This window comes from Lepisosteus platostomus, chromosome 7 (genome assembly GCF_059453375.1).
Source record: "Lepisosteus platostomus isolate fLepPlt1 chromosome 7, fLepPlt1.hap1, whole genome shotgun sequence".
NCBI classification, from domain to species: Eukaryota; Metazoa; Chordata; class Actinopteri; order Semionotiformes; family Lepisosteidae; genus Lepisosteus; species Lepisosteus platostomus.
Genome location: NC_142617.1, coordinates 60,894,069 through 60,907,828, shown reverse-complemented (window position 1 = coordinate 60,907,828; position 13,760 = coordinate 60,894,069). Strand labels below are relative to the sequence as shown.

General features: G+C 38.7%; 1 protein-coding gene across 1 annotated transcript; it reads left to right on the top strand.

Annotated features, from left to right (window-relative positions):
- Positions 1-4,161: 4,161 nt before the first annotated feature.
- isl2a (ISL LIM homeobox 2a) lies at positions 4,162-11,769 on the top strand. Its single transcript, XM_088641559.1, has 6 exons — positions 4,162-4,365; positions 5,018-5,207; positions 5,970-6,232; positions 8,816-9,102; positions 9,931-10,098; positions 11,033-11,769. The coding sequence occupies exons 1-6, from the start codon at positions 4,308-4,310 to the stop codon at positions 11,147-11,149; spliced, it is 1,083 nt and encodes a 360-aa protein (XP_088497685.1). The 5' UTR covers positions 4,162-4,307; the 3' UTR covers positions 11,150-11,769.
- Positions 11,770-13,760: the final 1,991 nt, after the last annotated feature.

Genomic DNA, 13,760 nt, shown 5'->3' with positions numbered 1-13,760 from the left:
TTTATCTAAACCTAAACAGCAAAGAAGGACTTAAACAGTTTGCTCATATCTGATTTCTGCAGATAGCGAATATCGCTGACGTCGTTGTCCTGGTTCAGGGTTCCCGCGAATGGTTTCAATTACTTTATTATCAGAATTGACCACAAACTAATCCCAGAAAAGCGACATTCCCGCTAATTCTAATTGGGACTTTAAATTATGTGTGTCTAGGGTGAAGGTCAATGTCAGAGGTGAAGTTGAGGACGGGGTCGCAAATGCTGAAGAACCGGGAGGCCAGCACGAGGTCAGCACAGAGCGGGCGTTTGGGTCCTTTAAGAGGTCTTTCTGCATCGCCAGGTTTCTCAAAGCAGCCTAAGTGATAAATAAATACATCGATACATTGATATAAATGACGGTCTGGTATATAAACTACGGATTATTAGCCTAATATGTTATGTGAGAGGAATGTGTTAAGAGGCCAGACTGAGATTTGTTCGCGTACCTTTTTAATTAGTTTGTTTTTTTTCATAGATGGGGATTATTAGGAGGCCATGATTGGTAAAGGCCAATGGGAAATTTGGCCAGGACGCCGGGGTTACACCCCTACTCTTTTCGAGAAACGCCCTGGGATTTTTAATGACCACAGAGAGTCAAGACCTCGGTTTTACGTCTCATCCGAAGGACGGTGCCTTTTTACAGTATAGTTTTAATTTTAATTAGGTGTATCCATTTCACACAAAAAAACAAAATCGACAGAAAAAATATAGCATCGTGAATTGTTCTATTAATACGAAATCCAAGCGATCGGGGAGGTTATGGTGGTTTATATTTTTTTGTATGTTTTCGCTATTATTTGTTAGTTAACAGGAGCGTTGTTGTGGGAGATCCTGAATGGCTGGATTATGGTTTTTATCAAGAAGTGCTTGATTTTGCTCAACACCGCAAACCTTTTTTATTTTGTGTAAATATATTCAAATAATCAATAGTTATTTCACTTACTTTCTAGTATAACGGGTGCCATTCTAAAATACTAATGGAAATCGAGGTACATTCATCAATGTTACTAAAAAATAACCAAGAATTCTGACATTCGTATACAGAATTGTTATGAAATAACGAATATTTCGACAAATTATATATATATATAGGTTTTATTTTAAAATAATGTTTTATCTGCAAAAAGACGTTTTGCGTATTTTCCCCACGAGGCATTGTACATATCAAATGACATCAAAACCATCTCGTTCATAACCTCAACTAATGTAAATTCCATCGGAGACATTTCTGATTTCAATGACATTCTTGAAAAACAGACAATGAATTTTAACTTTTCAGCAATCAATTCTGTTTCAGCAAATACCAACGCCCCCTGTTTAAGCGCGTCTGTTTTGCTAAAAAAAAGTGTCGCATAATGTATCGAAACCTTATAGCGCAATATACTCCACGTGACGTCACAGATGTATTAATAATGGCTATAGGTTTGTTGTCATAAATATTTTGGGTAATGAAAAACACAATTTACATTTTGAGTGTGATGGCAAAACTGAAACCCAATAGTTCTACAAGAATAAGACCTGCAGTAAACTTTATTGGTATCGTTGTTGAAAAGGGTGGTAGTGCTGATAGAAAGTAGTGTAAAACGACGAGTAGGATCTTGCCGTCTGAGGTAATGCCCTCCACAAATAATGTAGTTGCCCTGTTTTCTGTTTAATCGCCTGGATATATCCTGAGGAATCGGAATCGACTTAATTGATGTTAGCCGTTGAAATAACATGAAGTGTGCTTGTGTCTGCTCCGTGTTGTGCCGAGTGATTTTTTTGTGTTGCAGTAACTACGGTAAGAGACTTTAACAAGGTCTCTCTGCACTCCTCTTATATCAATTTTTTCCCCTTTTTTGCATCTCGTTCTTTTAATTATTTTCAGACCTGTGGAAATTTGGGCCGAACAAATCGGTTTGTTTTTCATAGTACAATTATGAAACAACGGTCGAGAATAGAGCTTTGTAGCAATTGGATTGGGTTCGTCAGTAATATATGCCATGTTTGACATCAGTACGAAAAAACTGTTGTTTCATTAGAAGTTATCTGTCTTCTTTATCCCGGTACCGGTAACACCAGGCTTGTGTCAATACACCAGCAAATAACTAAATGTGAAGGATTGTAAACAACTGCTAGTTTCCTACAGATTACATGAAATGTTGCCTAAGCGCAACGAAAGGAAAATTCCGCCACAACGGGGTGATTTATGATGCATGTAGCGCAACCCATGACGAAATTAACTCATAAAGGAACATGCTTAAAAAGGATTTCAGACGTCTTAATGCACGCCAAAATCGATGACGTCGACCAGTCTTATTACAAGCTTCCTGTTACCCCGATCCTACCAAAAAAAATAAGGCAACCTTTAACTGGCCCATCCAGATGGGGGAATCGATTAAGATAGGCGAATACTTTGAACTCTGCGTCTCCAAGCTATCCGTGTTGATTCCCTTTCTCTGTATTGTTCATTACTAACACGGTACATGTATAATTTATTTTTCTCTGTTGTAAGTGTCTCTGTGGTTTTTAGAGTATAAAATACGATTATTGCTATGTATAAGGAGAAAAACAGATATCCTAAATATCCTTAAGACACTCTTTCAGCTACCGGATACATGATATCTAGACCCATAGGTCTGAACGCGCACGCAATATGTACTGGTGATTTTATTAGATAATACAGATAAATGATACTTAAAAGATTGGGGAAGGAGAGTAAATCTCTGTTTTTTTAAATTGGACACCAAAATCAATAGGTTTTCCAGATAAACATAGTGCAATCTGAGAACACTTTGCGATGTTTTTGATATGTTTGTACTAAGCGTACTTCATGGCAGTTAGAATTGTAAAACGTTATTTTAATATCGTCATTATTCAAATAAGTAAGAAAAACAAAACACTTACAGTTGTTTACTTTGGGTTGCTTAATTGAATAGAAATGCTCTTTTCACAAAACCAGATAACGATTTAAAGGCTATGTGTTTAATGGTTTCAGAATCAGAATCTATGGTCAAGACGGTTTCAAAGAACAAAATGCAGAAAACATTGAATCTGGGTTTTAAACTAAATATGCTTTTAAACTACATGTGCCCATTAAAACCTGTTTAACAACACTTTAAATGAACAGGAATATTGTGAAAACCAAGACATGTATATGAATTGAAGGTACATTTCAGTGGAATGACTGCACATGGTTCTAAAATTAAGAAAAGGAGAACATAACATTTTAACAGTGAAATTCTGAGTTGTGCCGATTATTTCCACGATCAAAATGACGTTTTTATTCTCGGGCCTCGGCGTTCTCGTTATTATTATTTTTAGAACAATGGAATAATAAGGTAAACATGAAAAGATTTTGTTTTACCGATCTGAAATTCAATATAGATTAAGCGAAGTAAGGCACTGGCGGTCGTCGAGACGATTTGCAATAGTTAATATATCCAGCAGAGGTCACTCTGCTCGAACACATCCAAAACATTTAAATATTATACCGATACATGACAACGTATGTAAAAGATTCAGACTTCACAACGATTTTTCATTTTTCATTCATGTTGTCTCACTTGTCTTTAAAAATGTTTGTATGTGTAGCTTGAGATTTCATCTGAAAAACAGTAGACTACGTCTTCTATTCATTCATTCTGGGAAAGAAGACCTAACATGTATCTGCACGACTGTCTCAAATAATTACAGGAAAGCAATTCGCAAAAGATCTTCAAGAGATTGGGAAAAATCAGTAGGGCCGATTAAGAGTAAAATTTCAACCCAATAAAAGTAGTAAAAACTAAAATAATGTAGCACTTTTATGATTAAACAAATGAAATAAAAAATCCTATTTCTCATACTCTAGTAGGAGAATGTTCTTTTCTATTATTATAATAATTATTATTATTCATTATTATTATTATTATTATTATTGTTGTTGTTTGTTGTTGTTAACTTCAAGGTGTAGTACGTGAGATACATGTGTTGACATTGTTTCGTTAACCCCGGGCTCACGTTATAATTACTAATTAAAATCCGCACAAAACGCACGGCCTGTGCAGAAAGAGCCACCGGGCGTATCTGATGCATTGTCTTCTCTTCGCCAATCACTTCGTGGTCTCCTGGCCCCTCTCGGCGCGCCTGGGTCCAAGTTTGCGTGTGACGTCAGGCTGCGTGTGGGACACTGCCGGCTCTTCCCCCTTGCTCTCCAGTCTTAGGATAGAAGTTATCAGCCAGCTGGAGACTGGGCAAGGCAACCTCCTACTTCATTTCTGCACCTATTGCACTGTCCTCAATCCTTCCTGTATGGTGGATATTATTTTCAACTCTTCTTTCTTGGGTGATATGGGGGATCATTCCAAAAGTAAGTCAAATGCTGTGTTTGTCAGCCTATTTCCTTGTTTCAGACCGAGGGACTATTATTGTTTGGATAATTGTCAGCGCTTATTATCATTAGTACGCATACTGAGCCAGTAATGGTTGCATCCAGTGTAAATGTTTTTTTTTTCTTCTTACGCCTTCATTAATTCAAAGTAATTTGTGAGTATCCGGGTTGCGCGTTTAGCGGTGCCATTTTTAGTTAATAGTCTGTTCTGTAAATTGAGCAGCTCTGCTGTCATCTTCGGCTAAGTTGTTTCGTTGTGTTTTGTGTGGGGGGTTAGGTGTATCGTTGACTTGTGTGCGGATTCAATCTGTACCTGTGCTCGCAGCAGCTACCGCGCTGATAAAGCTATTGCACGGGGCGTTATTTTGTTTTCCACAGCGCTGCTTTAATCCAGTTGAATAAAAGTTCCTCAACGATCAAGCTTGCAGATCGCACTCGCACCAGTGCGTTTAAGCATGTGCGTATGTTGACGATTTGCATGTAATCGTTTGCCGCTCCTGGAGGAATATTTCTAACTTGAGACGAAAATGCAAAGCTTTTTACATGTTTGGGTTTTTTTTGGGGGGGGAAATCGTTTCAAAAGGCTCGGTGTGGGGTTAACGAGTAGTGCTATTTTACCTGTTCTCGACAGAGAAGTCCGGAATCGCTATGTGTGTAGGCTGTGGAAGTCAGATACATGACCAGTATATACTGCGAGTTTCCCCCGATCTGGAGTGGCACGCTGCCTGCCTGAAATGTGCGGAGTGCAGTCAGTATCTGGACGAGACTTGCACTTGCTTCGTCCGAGACGGCAAAACGTACTGCAAAAGAGATTATGTAAGGTAGGAGTTTCTCTGTTCAATAACTCTTATGAATATTTTAACACTAGCAAAGATGAACATAATAATTTAACTAATCCGGTGGAGGGGGGGGGGGGAATAGAAATTAGTATGTAACGTATATTAGGCGTTTTTAGATGTCCGAAATAAACGGAAAAATAAGAATGTCGCCATTGAAACAATGTAAAAACTGCGTCCACCTTGTTAAAGCAGCTAGTTAATAATAAATCAAATTGAAAACGTTGCTTAAACTGTAAAAAATAATTTAAAGCATTAACAGTCGCATTCACAAATTGGATGACTTGTTTCGTCTCTTTCTGGTTTCGTGTGATACTTATGTTAAGCATACTAAACGAGGACCACATGTGATATCTAATTTATAATACAGCATTAAACATAACCTATTAGTGGAAGACATTATATTAGTTTGCACTGGGTGCTTTTTGACTGAATGTTCAGATTTGCGGCACACACAGCCTGTGTCATTACCTGGTCATCTTAAATTAAATCTGCTTTTCTACTCGAGGAGCACAGCCTGTACAAACTGCTGCGAATACCTGCTTATTTACTGTTTTAAACCTACAATAATTTAATGTTATAAAAGTATAATAATTAAATTATGTTGCCAACATAAAAAGGTTGACCGTTCAAATCCCGGTTTTGCAGCGGCTTCGTCAACGCAATTGAACTACTTGTTTAATGCTCATCGCCTGTAGAAATCCTCGAAACTATTTTAGGTTTGTTTTCCGCCCTTTTTTTTTCCAGGCTGTTCGGAATAAAATGCGCTAAATGTAACGTGGGGTTTAGCAGCAGCGATCTGGTGATGAGAGCTAGAGACACCGTCTATCACATCGAGTGCTTCAGGTGCTCGGTGTGCAGCCGGCAGCTGCTGCCCGGAGACGAGTTCTCTCTCCGGGACGAAGAGCTGCTGTGCCGGGCTGATCACAGCCTGCTTGTGGAGCGGAGCTCGGCGGGCAGCCCTGTCAGCCCGGGACACATTCACTCCACTAGATCTCTTCACATGGCAGGTAAATTTATTATTATTATTATTATTATTATTATTATTATTATTATTATTATTATTATTATTATTATTATTATGTCACGCCTTAATTGCTCTGAACTCTTTTTATTACAAAAGAAGTTTCTTTTTCGACTACCTAAAGAAACGGCGGCGGTTTGTCGCCCTCATACTCCAACTGTCATTCCTAGTATTAATATCTAAGGCCCAACGGCCTTGTTTTCTAGCTTAAGATGATAAGCTTTTCACAGAAGTTACTGTAAAATTGTATTATTAGTTCTAGTGCGCAATGGGGTCATTTGAAGTACCATATACCAAAGGAAAGACATTGATGCCCCTCGTCGCGTTCGGTTATTTCAAATAGAATAAGTATAACAAAGTTAAAATGCTTTCTTCCACATAAAAACCAATAACATTGCATAATACAACGGATATATGCAATGTTATTGGTTTTCTGCATGATTGCATTTTAAATGCTGGCAGTTTTATTACTGTCATGTTTTGGTTGGTAAAAAAAAAACTAATGCAAGCAGCTTTTGGAAAGTATCATGAAATATAATGAAGTTCGGGCGAAACAAAATGCAAAGAAGGACAAACTTTCCATTTAAAAACAAAACGTTTAGACCGTTGTAAGTACTTATAATCAAGGGCGATTGTCATTTTGATGAACCACCTGGTAATTGTCACTGTATTTCAATTAATCCTTAAATGTAGACAAATAAACGCTCAGTGCAGTTTTTTTTTTCATCTTAACGAATGACTTCGAAATAAGCAGCTACCACAGTCTTTAGTTATGACGATTCAGTATTTAAAAAACGTAGAACTTTCTCATGTTTAGGCACATTAGCTTTTGCAGGAAAAGTCATAAGGTTTCATTCTGTGTCTGAAACTGTAGCTCCGTCAGTCGAGACGATTTTCTTGTAGGATCACTAAGGCCTATGGGGCCTGAGGTTGAAATTTCAAGTTCAAGCAACTACCAGATGCACGCAATCAATGACGCCCTGTAATATGCCGTTGTTTTAGATAAACAACTCTAAATCTGTCCTGTTTACCCTGGGAAGGTGTAAAAAAAATATTTTCCTGCATTCTGTTTGCGACCGAGGCTGGTTTGATGTAGCACTTGCTTTGCCCGTGGTGAAGAAATCAGAGCTCCATGTGGGGAAACCTGCCGCTTGTCTGCCTGTGAGGCAACATCGGCTTTCGTCTGTAGAGGAAAATATGTTTTGCGTCTCTAGGATGTAATTGGCGTGTTTATATGTTTTAGTACAGGCAGTGCCATTACGGTTTGATAAACATAACGAATTGATATATATATATCGCTTTGCCTGAAGTGCTTATTCTTTTTGAAGCGTATTTTACTTTTTTTCTTGGGCACAATATTTTTTTTCCTGATATAGGGTCTTCCTATATAATTCCTCTATCCTTTACATGAATGGACATATAATATGCAAAATATATATATTTTTTTGCTGGGGAGTCTGTCTATTCCTAATAATTTTAGGGATTATCCATGATGAATGTGGTTAAAGCAGGTTCTCGATGAGCTTTGTATCCCTACTTGTTTTATACAGCCAGCATGCATAAAATCTCTCTCACAACTGTATTTGGTCAGGAAAATGGTACTGTATGCACTGATACTGATAAGGTATCATTTATGGAACTACGCGCTGGTCAGGTTTGGCGCTACGTTGCTTTTGTCTACTCGAATCATAGCTAGGTTTCGAAATCGTTGCTATATCGAATTATTGAAAGACGAACCGCGTGTAATCTAGATATACTGTAGGCACCTCTATATCATCGTTAATATACCAGTGCTGAATTTAAAATGTAAATCTCAAATGTTTCTTGAAACGATTTCAAAAAACAAAACCGAGTAAGCTCTATCTTCATTGTGTAATAATATATTTAATCATACGCATTATACTAATAATCTATATTTTAAATAGCTTATATGCAATTCCAAGCATGTAAACTATTTTACTTATATAAACTATAAACATTCTATCATAATTGTGTTTTCTTTTGCTTTTAAACATGAACAATACAGAAATTCGGGAGCGCTATGGGAAATGTTGCTACACACTAAATGTTAATAATGATATGAAGAAATTTCTGCAACATAAATTCTGTATGGGAATTCATCTTTATTTATTTTGGAGTAGAGCCCCCAAGGATGACAGTTTATTTATGTTTTTGCCAGATTACCTTTATGACTAATTTTAGTTGCCATGTGTAATTTACTAAATTAATTCCATAATGTAGTTTTTGACACTATGAATGGCTTTACTACCTTTTATGTCGCAGGCCCCGAAATCTATCACACAACGCAGTGCAAAAATATTTAAATACATTTACATTGTAATCAGAGTTCATTTCTTTCTAAAACACAAGACTTTGATTTGCAAAGACGAGGGGATCACTTTAATCGAAGAAATGTGAAAATAACTCATTAAGTTAGATTGCATTTATAATGGAGGAATTACAAAGCGGAGGTTTCCTCCAGGTGGGTTCATCAAGCCACCGTAACGCCGGCTTTAACGCGCTACTAACATGATATTAAAGTGCTCTTAATTAAATGCGTCTTTTTTAGCGGACCCAGTGTCGGTTCGACAGCCCCAGCTCCGAACTCATGTCCACAAGCAGTCGGAGAAGACCACTCGGGTGCGGACAGTGCTGAACGAGAAACAGCTGCACACCCTGCGGACCTGCTACAACGCTAACCCCAGGCCGGACGCCCTTATGAAGGAACAGCTGGTGGAAATGACCGGTCTCAGCCCACGGGTTATAAGAGTCTGGTTTCAGAACAAACGCTGTAAAGACAAAAAGAGATCCATCCTCATGAAGCAGCTCCAACAGCAGCAACACAATGATAAAACTGTAAGCATTGCACCGGGTTGCACGAAATTACTGCTGTAGTGAGAGAGGCAGCATATTGTGACCAATTTTGAACGCGTCCTTTGGTTCACAAATTTCATTCTGATCCGGTTATTCTTCTTGGTTTGTAGCTAACGAAAGAAAAAGGAAACTAAGTTTTATTTTTTACTTTTGGGCTGTTTGAAGCTTCTCATGGGGACCTGCGAAAAGTAAAACTAGCGCACTGTAAGCAGGTGTTGTCGGTCCTCTTTCACTTCATTATGTTGTTCACTTTACACCCTATTTGTTAAAATGTCCAAATAGAAATTAGGTAACCATGTATCGAGCTTCCTTTCCAATAGTTTGTTCAGGCTGGTGTTCTAAACGTTAAAGGTTTTCAACACAGTCATGTAAGACAGACCTTTTTTTTGGTGGGGGGTGTTCGTAGACTACATGTAAAAAAATAAAAATAGCGAATGCTGCATTCCGTGCTAGAAGAACCTATTACGAGAAATGTATGGAGTTCATTATTGCATAAACGATCATCTGTCCAAATTGAATATCACGCCGCCCCTTTACACAAAGTACTAGGATATCTTTTGGTTTGTGAATAATGCATTCCAAAGGACACCTTGCTTCTGAAAAATGCATAACCTCAGTGTGAATTTAGCATAGCGCTTGAATTCGCCTTGCATTTCGACCAACAGAAATCAGATGGGTTTTTGGAATCCAAGGGCGTTGAAATTCGGATTTTTAAGACGCGGAAAATGTTTAAAACGGTCAATATGCCCTTGGTTATATTAGCGTTTTCTCAAGGGTCTGTTTTTCATTCTCCGTGTCTTCCCCATCCAGAACCTTCAGGGACTCACGGGGACGCCACTCGTAGCAGGCAGCCCGATTAGACACGACAACGCCGTCCAGGGCAATCCGGTGGAGGTGCAGACATACCAGCCCCCCTGGAAAGCCCTGAGTGAATTCGCCTTGCAAAGTGACCTGGACCAACCTGCCTTTCAACAGCTGGTAAGGGAGAGGGAGAGCGAGGGACAGAGAGAGAGAAAAAAAAACATTTTCTTTAATGTCCAGCTTCTACTTCTCTCGCAGAAGATCTGGGGGAGTCAGCGGCGTGGAAGAAAGTTGTAAACTTGCCACACTTTCTCCCCCTGCTTTGTTTTAAAGAATACACGGTTTGCTGCGCCTTTGTGTGCTGCGGTTAGTCATGGATGACCTTGACCTCTACGTGTGCGAACATCTCTAGGTGTGTTGAAAATGCTCAGGTCTCCTGGTCATTATTTGCTGGGTAGCAGGATCATGAGCCTTGAAACTTTGAGCGTGTCCTGTTCCTCGCTCCTTGTCATTTGCCCTCACACCACAGAAATAGACTTCCTTTTTCTTTCTGAATCGGTGAATGAAGAGATATTTCGGAGATGTATAATTTAATTAAAATGCTCATTTTTACGCTCAGCACCTACTAAAGGTGATAAAAAAAAACATATTTGGTCTCTGTAAATCTAGCTGTAAATCTAGGGATGTTTCCAATGTAGTAGCATCGAATACAATGATACAAAAAAATATGTTGCACATAAAATCAGTCACTGAACCATTCTTGTTTCCCATATATTTGTAAATGTAGAATACATTTAAATATTTCTTACGTATGTTATGTAAGGTATTTATGCATATTACAATATACCGAATTTTAATCACAGCAAAATGCTGATCACGCATATTTAAAGAATTTCATCCGTGCAATAGAAATACTGTATTAAGTCACTTAGGTACAGGATTTTTTTATCTGACTAAAATATGAATTCCTTGCGAAATTTGCCCGTCTTCGTATCTGAAGACTGGTAATACTGTAAGATGGGAAATAAGACGGAAAGCCGAATAAGAACAGATATGATATCGACCTGTATTGTATTGTAACGGAAGCTAATCAGGTCTGTTCTCCTCACAGGTGTCTTTTTCCGAATCCGGCTCCTTGGGTAATTCGTCAGGCAGCGACGTGACTTCGTTGTCATCTCAGTTACCAGACACCCCCAACAGCATGGTTCCGAGCCCAGTTGAGACGTGAGGCCCGGCCAAGCCCCGATTCCGGACCCAGCATGCTCCCGCTATACCCTGCATGAGAACAGACCAGCTCATCACAGCATCAAAATATTTTTTATGGGGAAAAAAAGATTTGGCTTGGAAGACAGAATGATCGGAAATTCTTCCGGAAAGCAAAGCTGCCTGGTCAAGACTTTATATACTGTTTCGCATCCTGGGAATTTGGTTGACCAAAAACATTGTTAATTACGCGGTTTGAATCCATCTGAATCCAAGTTACACAGGAAAGAAGAACTCTTGAAGGATATATAAACTAGTCTTCCCGAATGAAAAGCCAGTGGCTCTTCTCTGTTGAACCTTAAACTTTTCCATCATGATGATAATTGTGTCTTGTTTCTTCAACATGTGAGGCATTTTTTTCATATTTCGTTATTGACTTCAAAAATCCCTTTACCGTGTTTGTCTTAAAGAGCATGATTGCCGGAGATGATATAAAACAGACTCTTGTTGTAAAATATTTTATCTGAGTGGACGGAGGACAGATTGTTTGAGCCTCTATCGAACAAAAGTAAGTTATTGTTATTTATTGTCAGAACAACAGTTCATACAGGGAATATTTGATCTTAATAAAACGTGTAAATGCTGCTTATGTCTGGAAACACTTTGTTTACGCAGTTCCAGAAGCGATTTCAAAACTCTTAGACGAAAAGCAAAGACTGACTACCGTTTTGGTTTCTAAAGTGAACAGCGCCAACTATCTTATTAAAATCAATTAAAAGTGGTCTTGAACTGATTTGTAGCTTGGCACTACCACACTCCGCTGAAAGATGGAAGTCAGACTTTAAAGTTTATTAATCTTTGGACACTTCGGGCAACTTCTGAAACAGATTGAAAACGTTTCCCCTTTTCATATCATTTGGTTCTATTTTGTACATTAAATTTCCTTTACATTCTTTCAAATAGTTTCCACATTTAAAGGGGCCACGAGTCCTGGATGACTTCGGCTTTTGACATAGTCTACTATGTATATTGTAAATGTGACAGGCCTGCATGTAAAAAACCCCGCTTGATCTAAAATCTTTCTTTTAGTTTATTTGTTTGCAAATATTAAAACAAACCATTTAAGGAGCAGTTTCTCAAGCGATTTAATTACATATAATTTAAATAAATTACGGGGATTTACTGATTAATTAATTAAAGTGAGAAAAAAAATGAACCGCCGTTATGTTCAGAAGGATATTGCTGTAGGGTGCAATTGTCAAACACTTGAATCTGAGCCCCGGTGATTGATCCGTTCAATTGAACAATCCCTTCGAATTCATGAGACCTGCGAGACAGGAACATTACAAATAATGTCCAAGACATTTTTGTAGAATAAGTTAACCCATCAAAATATTTACAGTTTCGGTAATCACAACCTAGGTTATATGTATCATTATTCATTTTCACGGCGTTTAAATGAAGGGTGAATTCATCTCTGCACGCAAGCCCAATAATTAAAAATAAGCCTAATAAAATGCACCTCAGTATAAACTACGCAAATCTTCGTTTAGGCCCACAGCGAGCGGTAGAGCAATGGATATCCATAGTGCTCTTCAGAAGCATAAAACTGACAACGTGACGCTTCTTTTCGCGCTGGCCTGTTTCCCATCAAACCAGGAGAATAAAACAATAACGACAATAAAACTTCCTTCTGTCGATGTCCTTTATGTTGCTAACCCTTTCAGTGCCGCTGGAACGGGCTGGGGCGTCAGCGGAGCTGAGTGGGTGTGTGAATGGGTGGGGGATACTCCCTCGTTTGCCTTCTCGGTGGATTTGTGATGTGATCAATCCAGTTTCACTTGTTAAGTCACAAGTCTAGACAGAGGACAAGGAGCGGCGGCTTCTTATCTGTGCTTGGCATCACCTGAAAACGATACATTGAATGAAGCCACAACAAACCCACTTCTCTCTTTCCCTTATTGAAGGGAAGCCCAGCTCCCAGGCCACTCTGGCGTGTCCTCAGTTTATTTTCATTCCAGTCAGAATCCGGGCTGGGAATCGCCGCTGGACACGACGTGCCCAGGTCAGCCTGGAGTGACATTTCAAACGTCAACAATTTGTTTCTGAAGATCGGCTTTGTGATCGCAGGAAATAACAGAGTTACCTGAATACTTCACCAGACTCCAGGGCACAAATGGAAATTGAAGACAGAGTTTCATGCAACACTTCTTGTTTTTTTCTTTTAATGTCTTTCATTGTCATTGTAATCCAGCCATTATTAATGCACAAAGATGGTGAATTAACATCCCCAAACAATATTTTAAGCGTGTCACAGTTTTAACAAGTATGCATCTTTAATACTCGATAATCCACGGTTAAACGCGTGTAAAACGAGCGGTAATGACACATTTCTACAACAATATATATCCTTGTACACAAATTATTGTGGTCTGCATGATGTCTGCAATGAATATGACATTAACAACGAAAACGTGTTTCATGTTGACCGGCTTATCATCCTTAAACGCACTGTAATGAATTGTGCTCAAATATTCCCCTTGTCCTAGACTACAGAGCGGCGATGTAAAATATCCACTGTTCCTTTCTCATCTAATAAGGGGGTTTTGGTTTGCTTCAAACTCGGGTCCTCGGCT

What these genes read in the sequence shown, in the direction of transcription:
- isl2a (XM_088641559.1), top strand. Translation starts at nt 4,308, where the DNA reads ATGGTGGATATTATTTTCAACTCTTCTTTCTTGGGTGATATGGGGGAT. An exon ending in TATGGGGGATCATTCCAAAA is followed by an intron (nt 4,366 to 5,017) that starts GTAAGTCAAATG and finishes TGTTCTCGACAG; the next exon opens with AGAAGTCCGGAATCGCTATG. An exon ending in AGCAACACAATGATAAAACT is followed by an intron (nt 9,103 to 9,930) that starts GTAAGCATTGCA and finishes TTCCCCATCCAG; the next exon opens with AACCTTCAGGGACTCACGGG.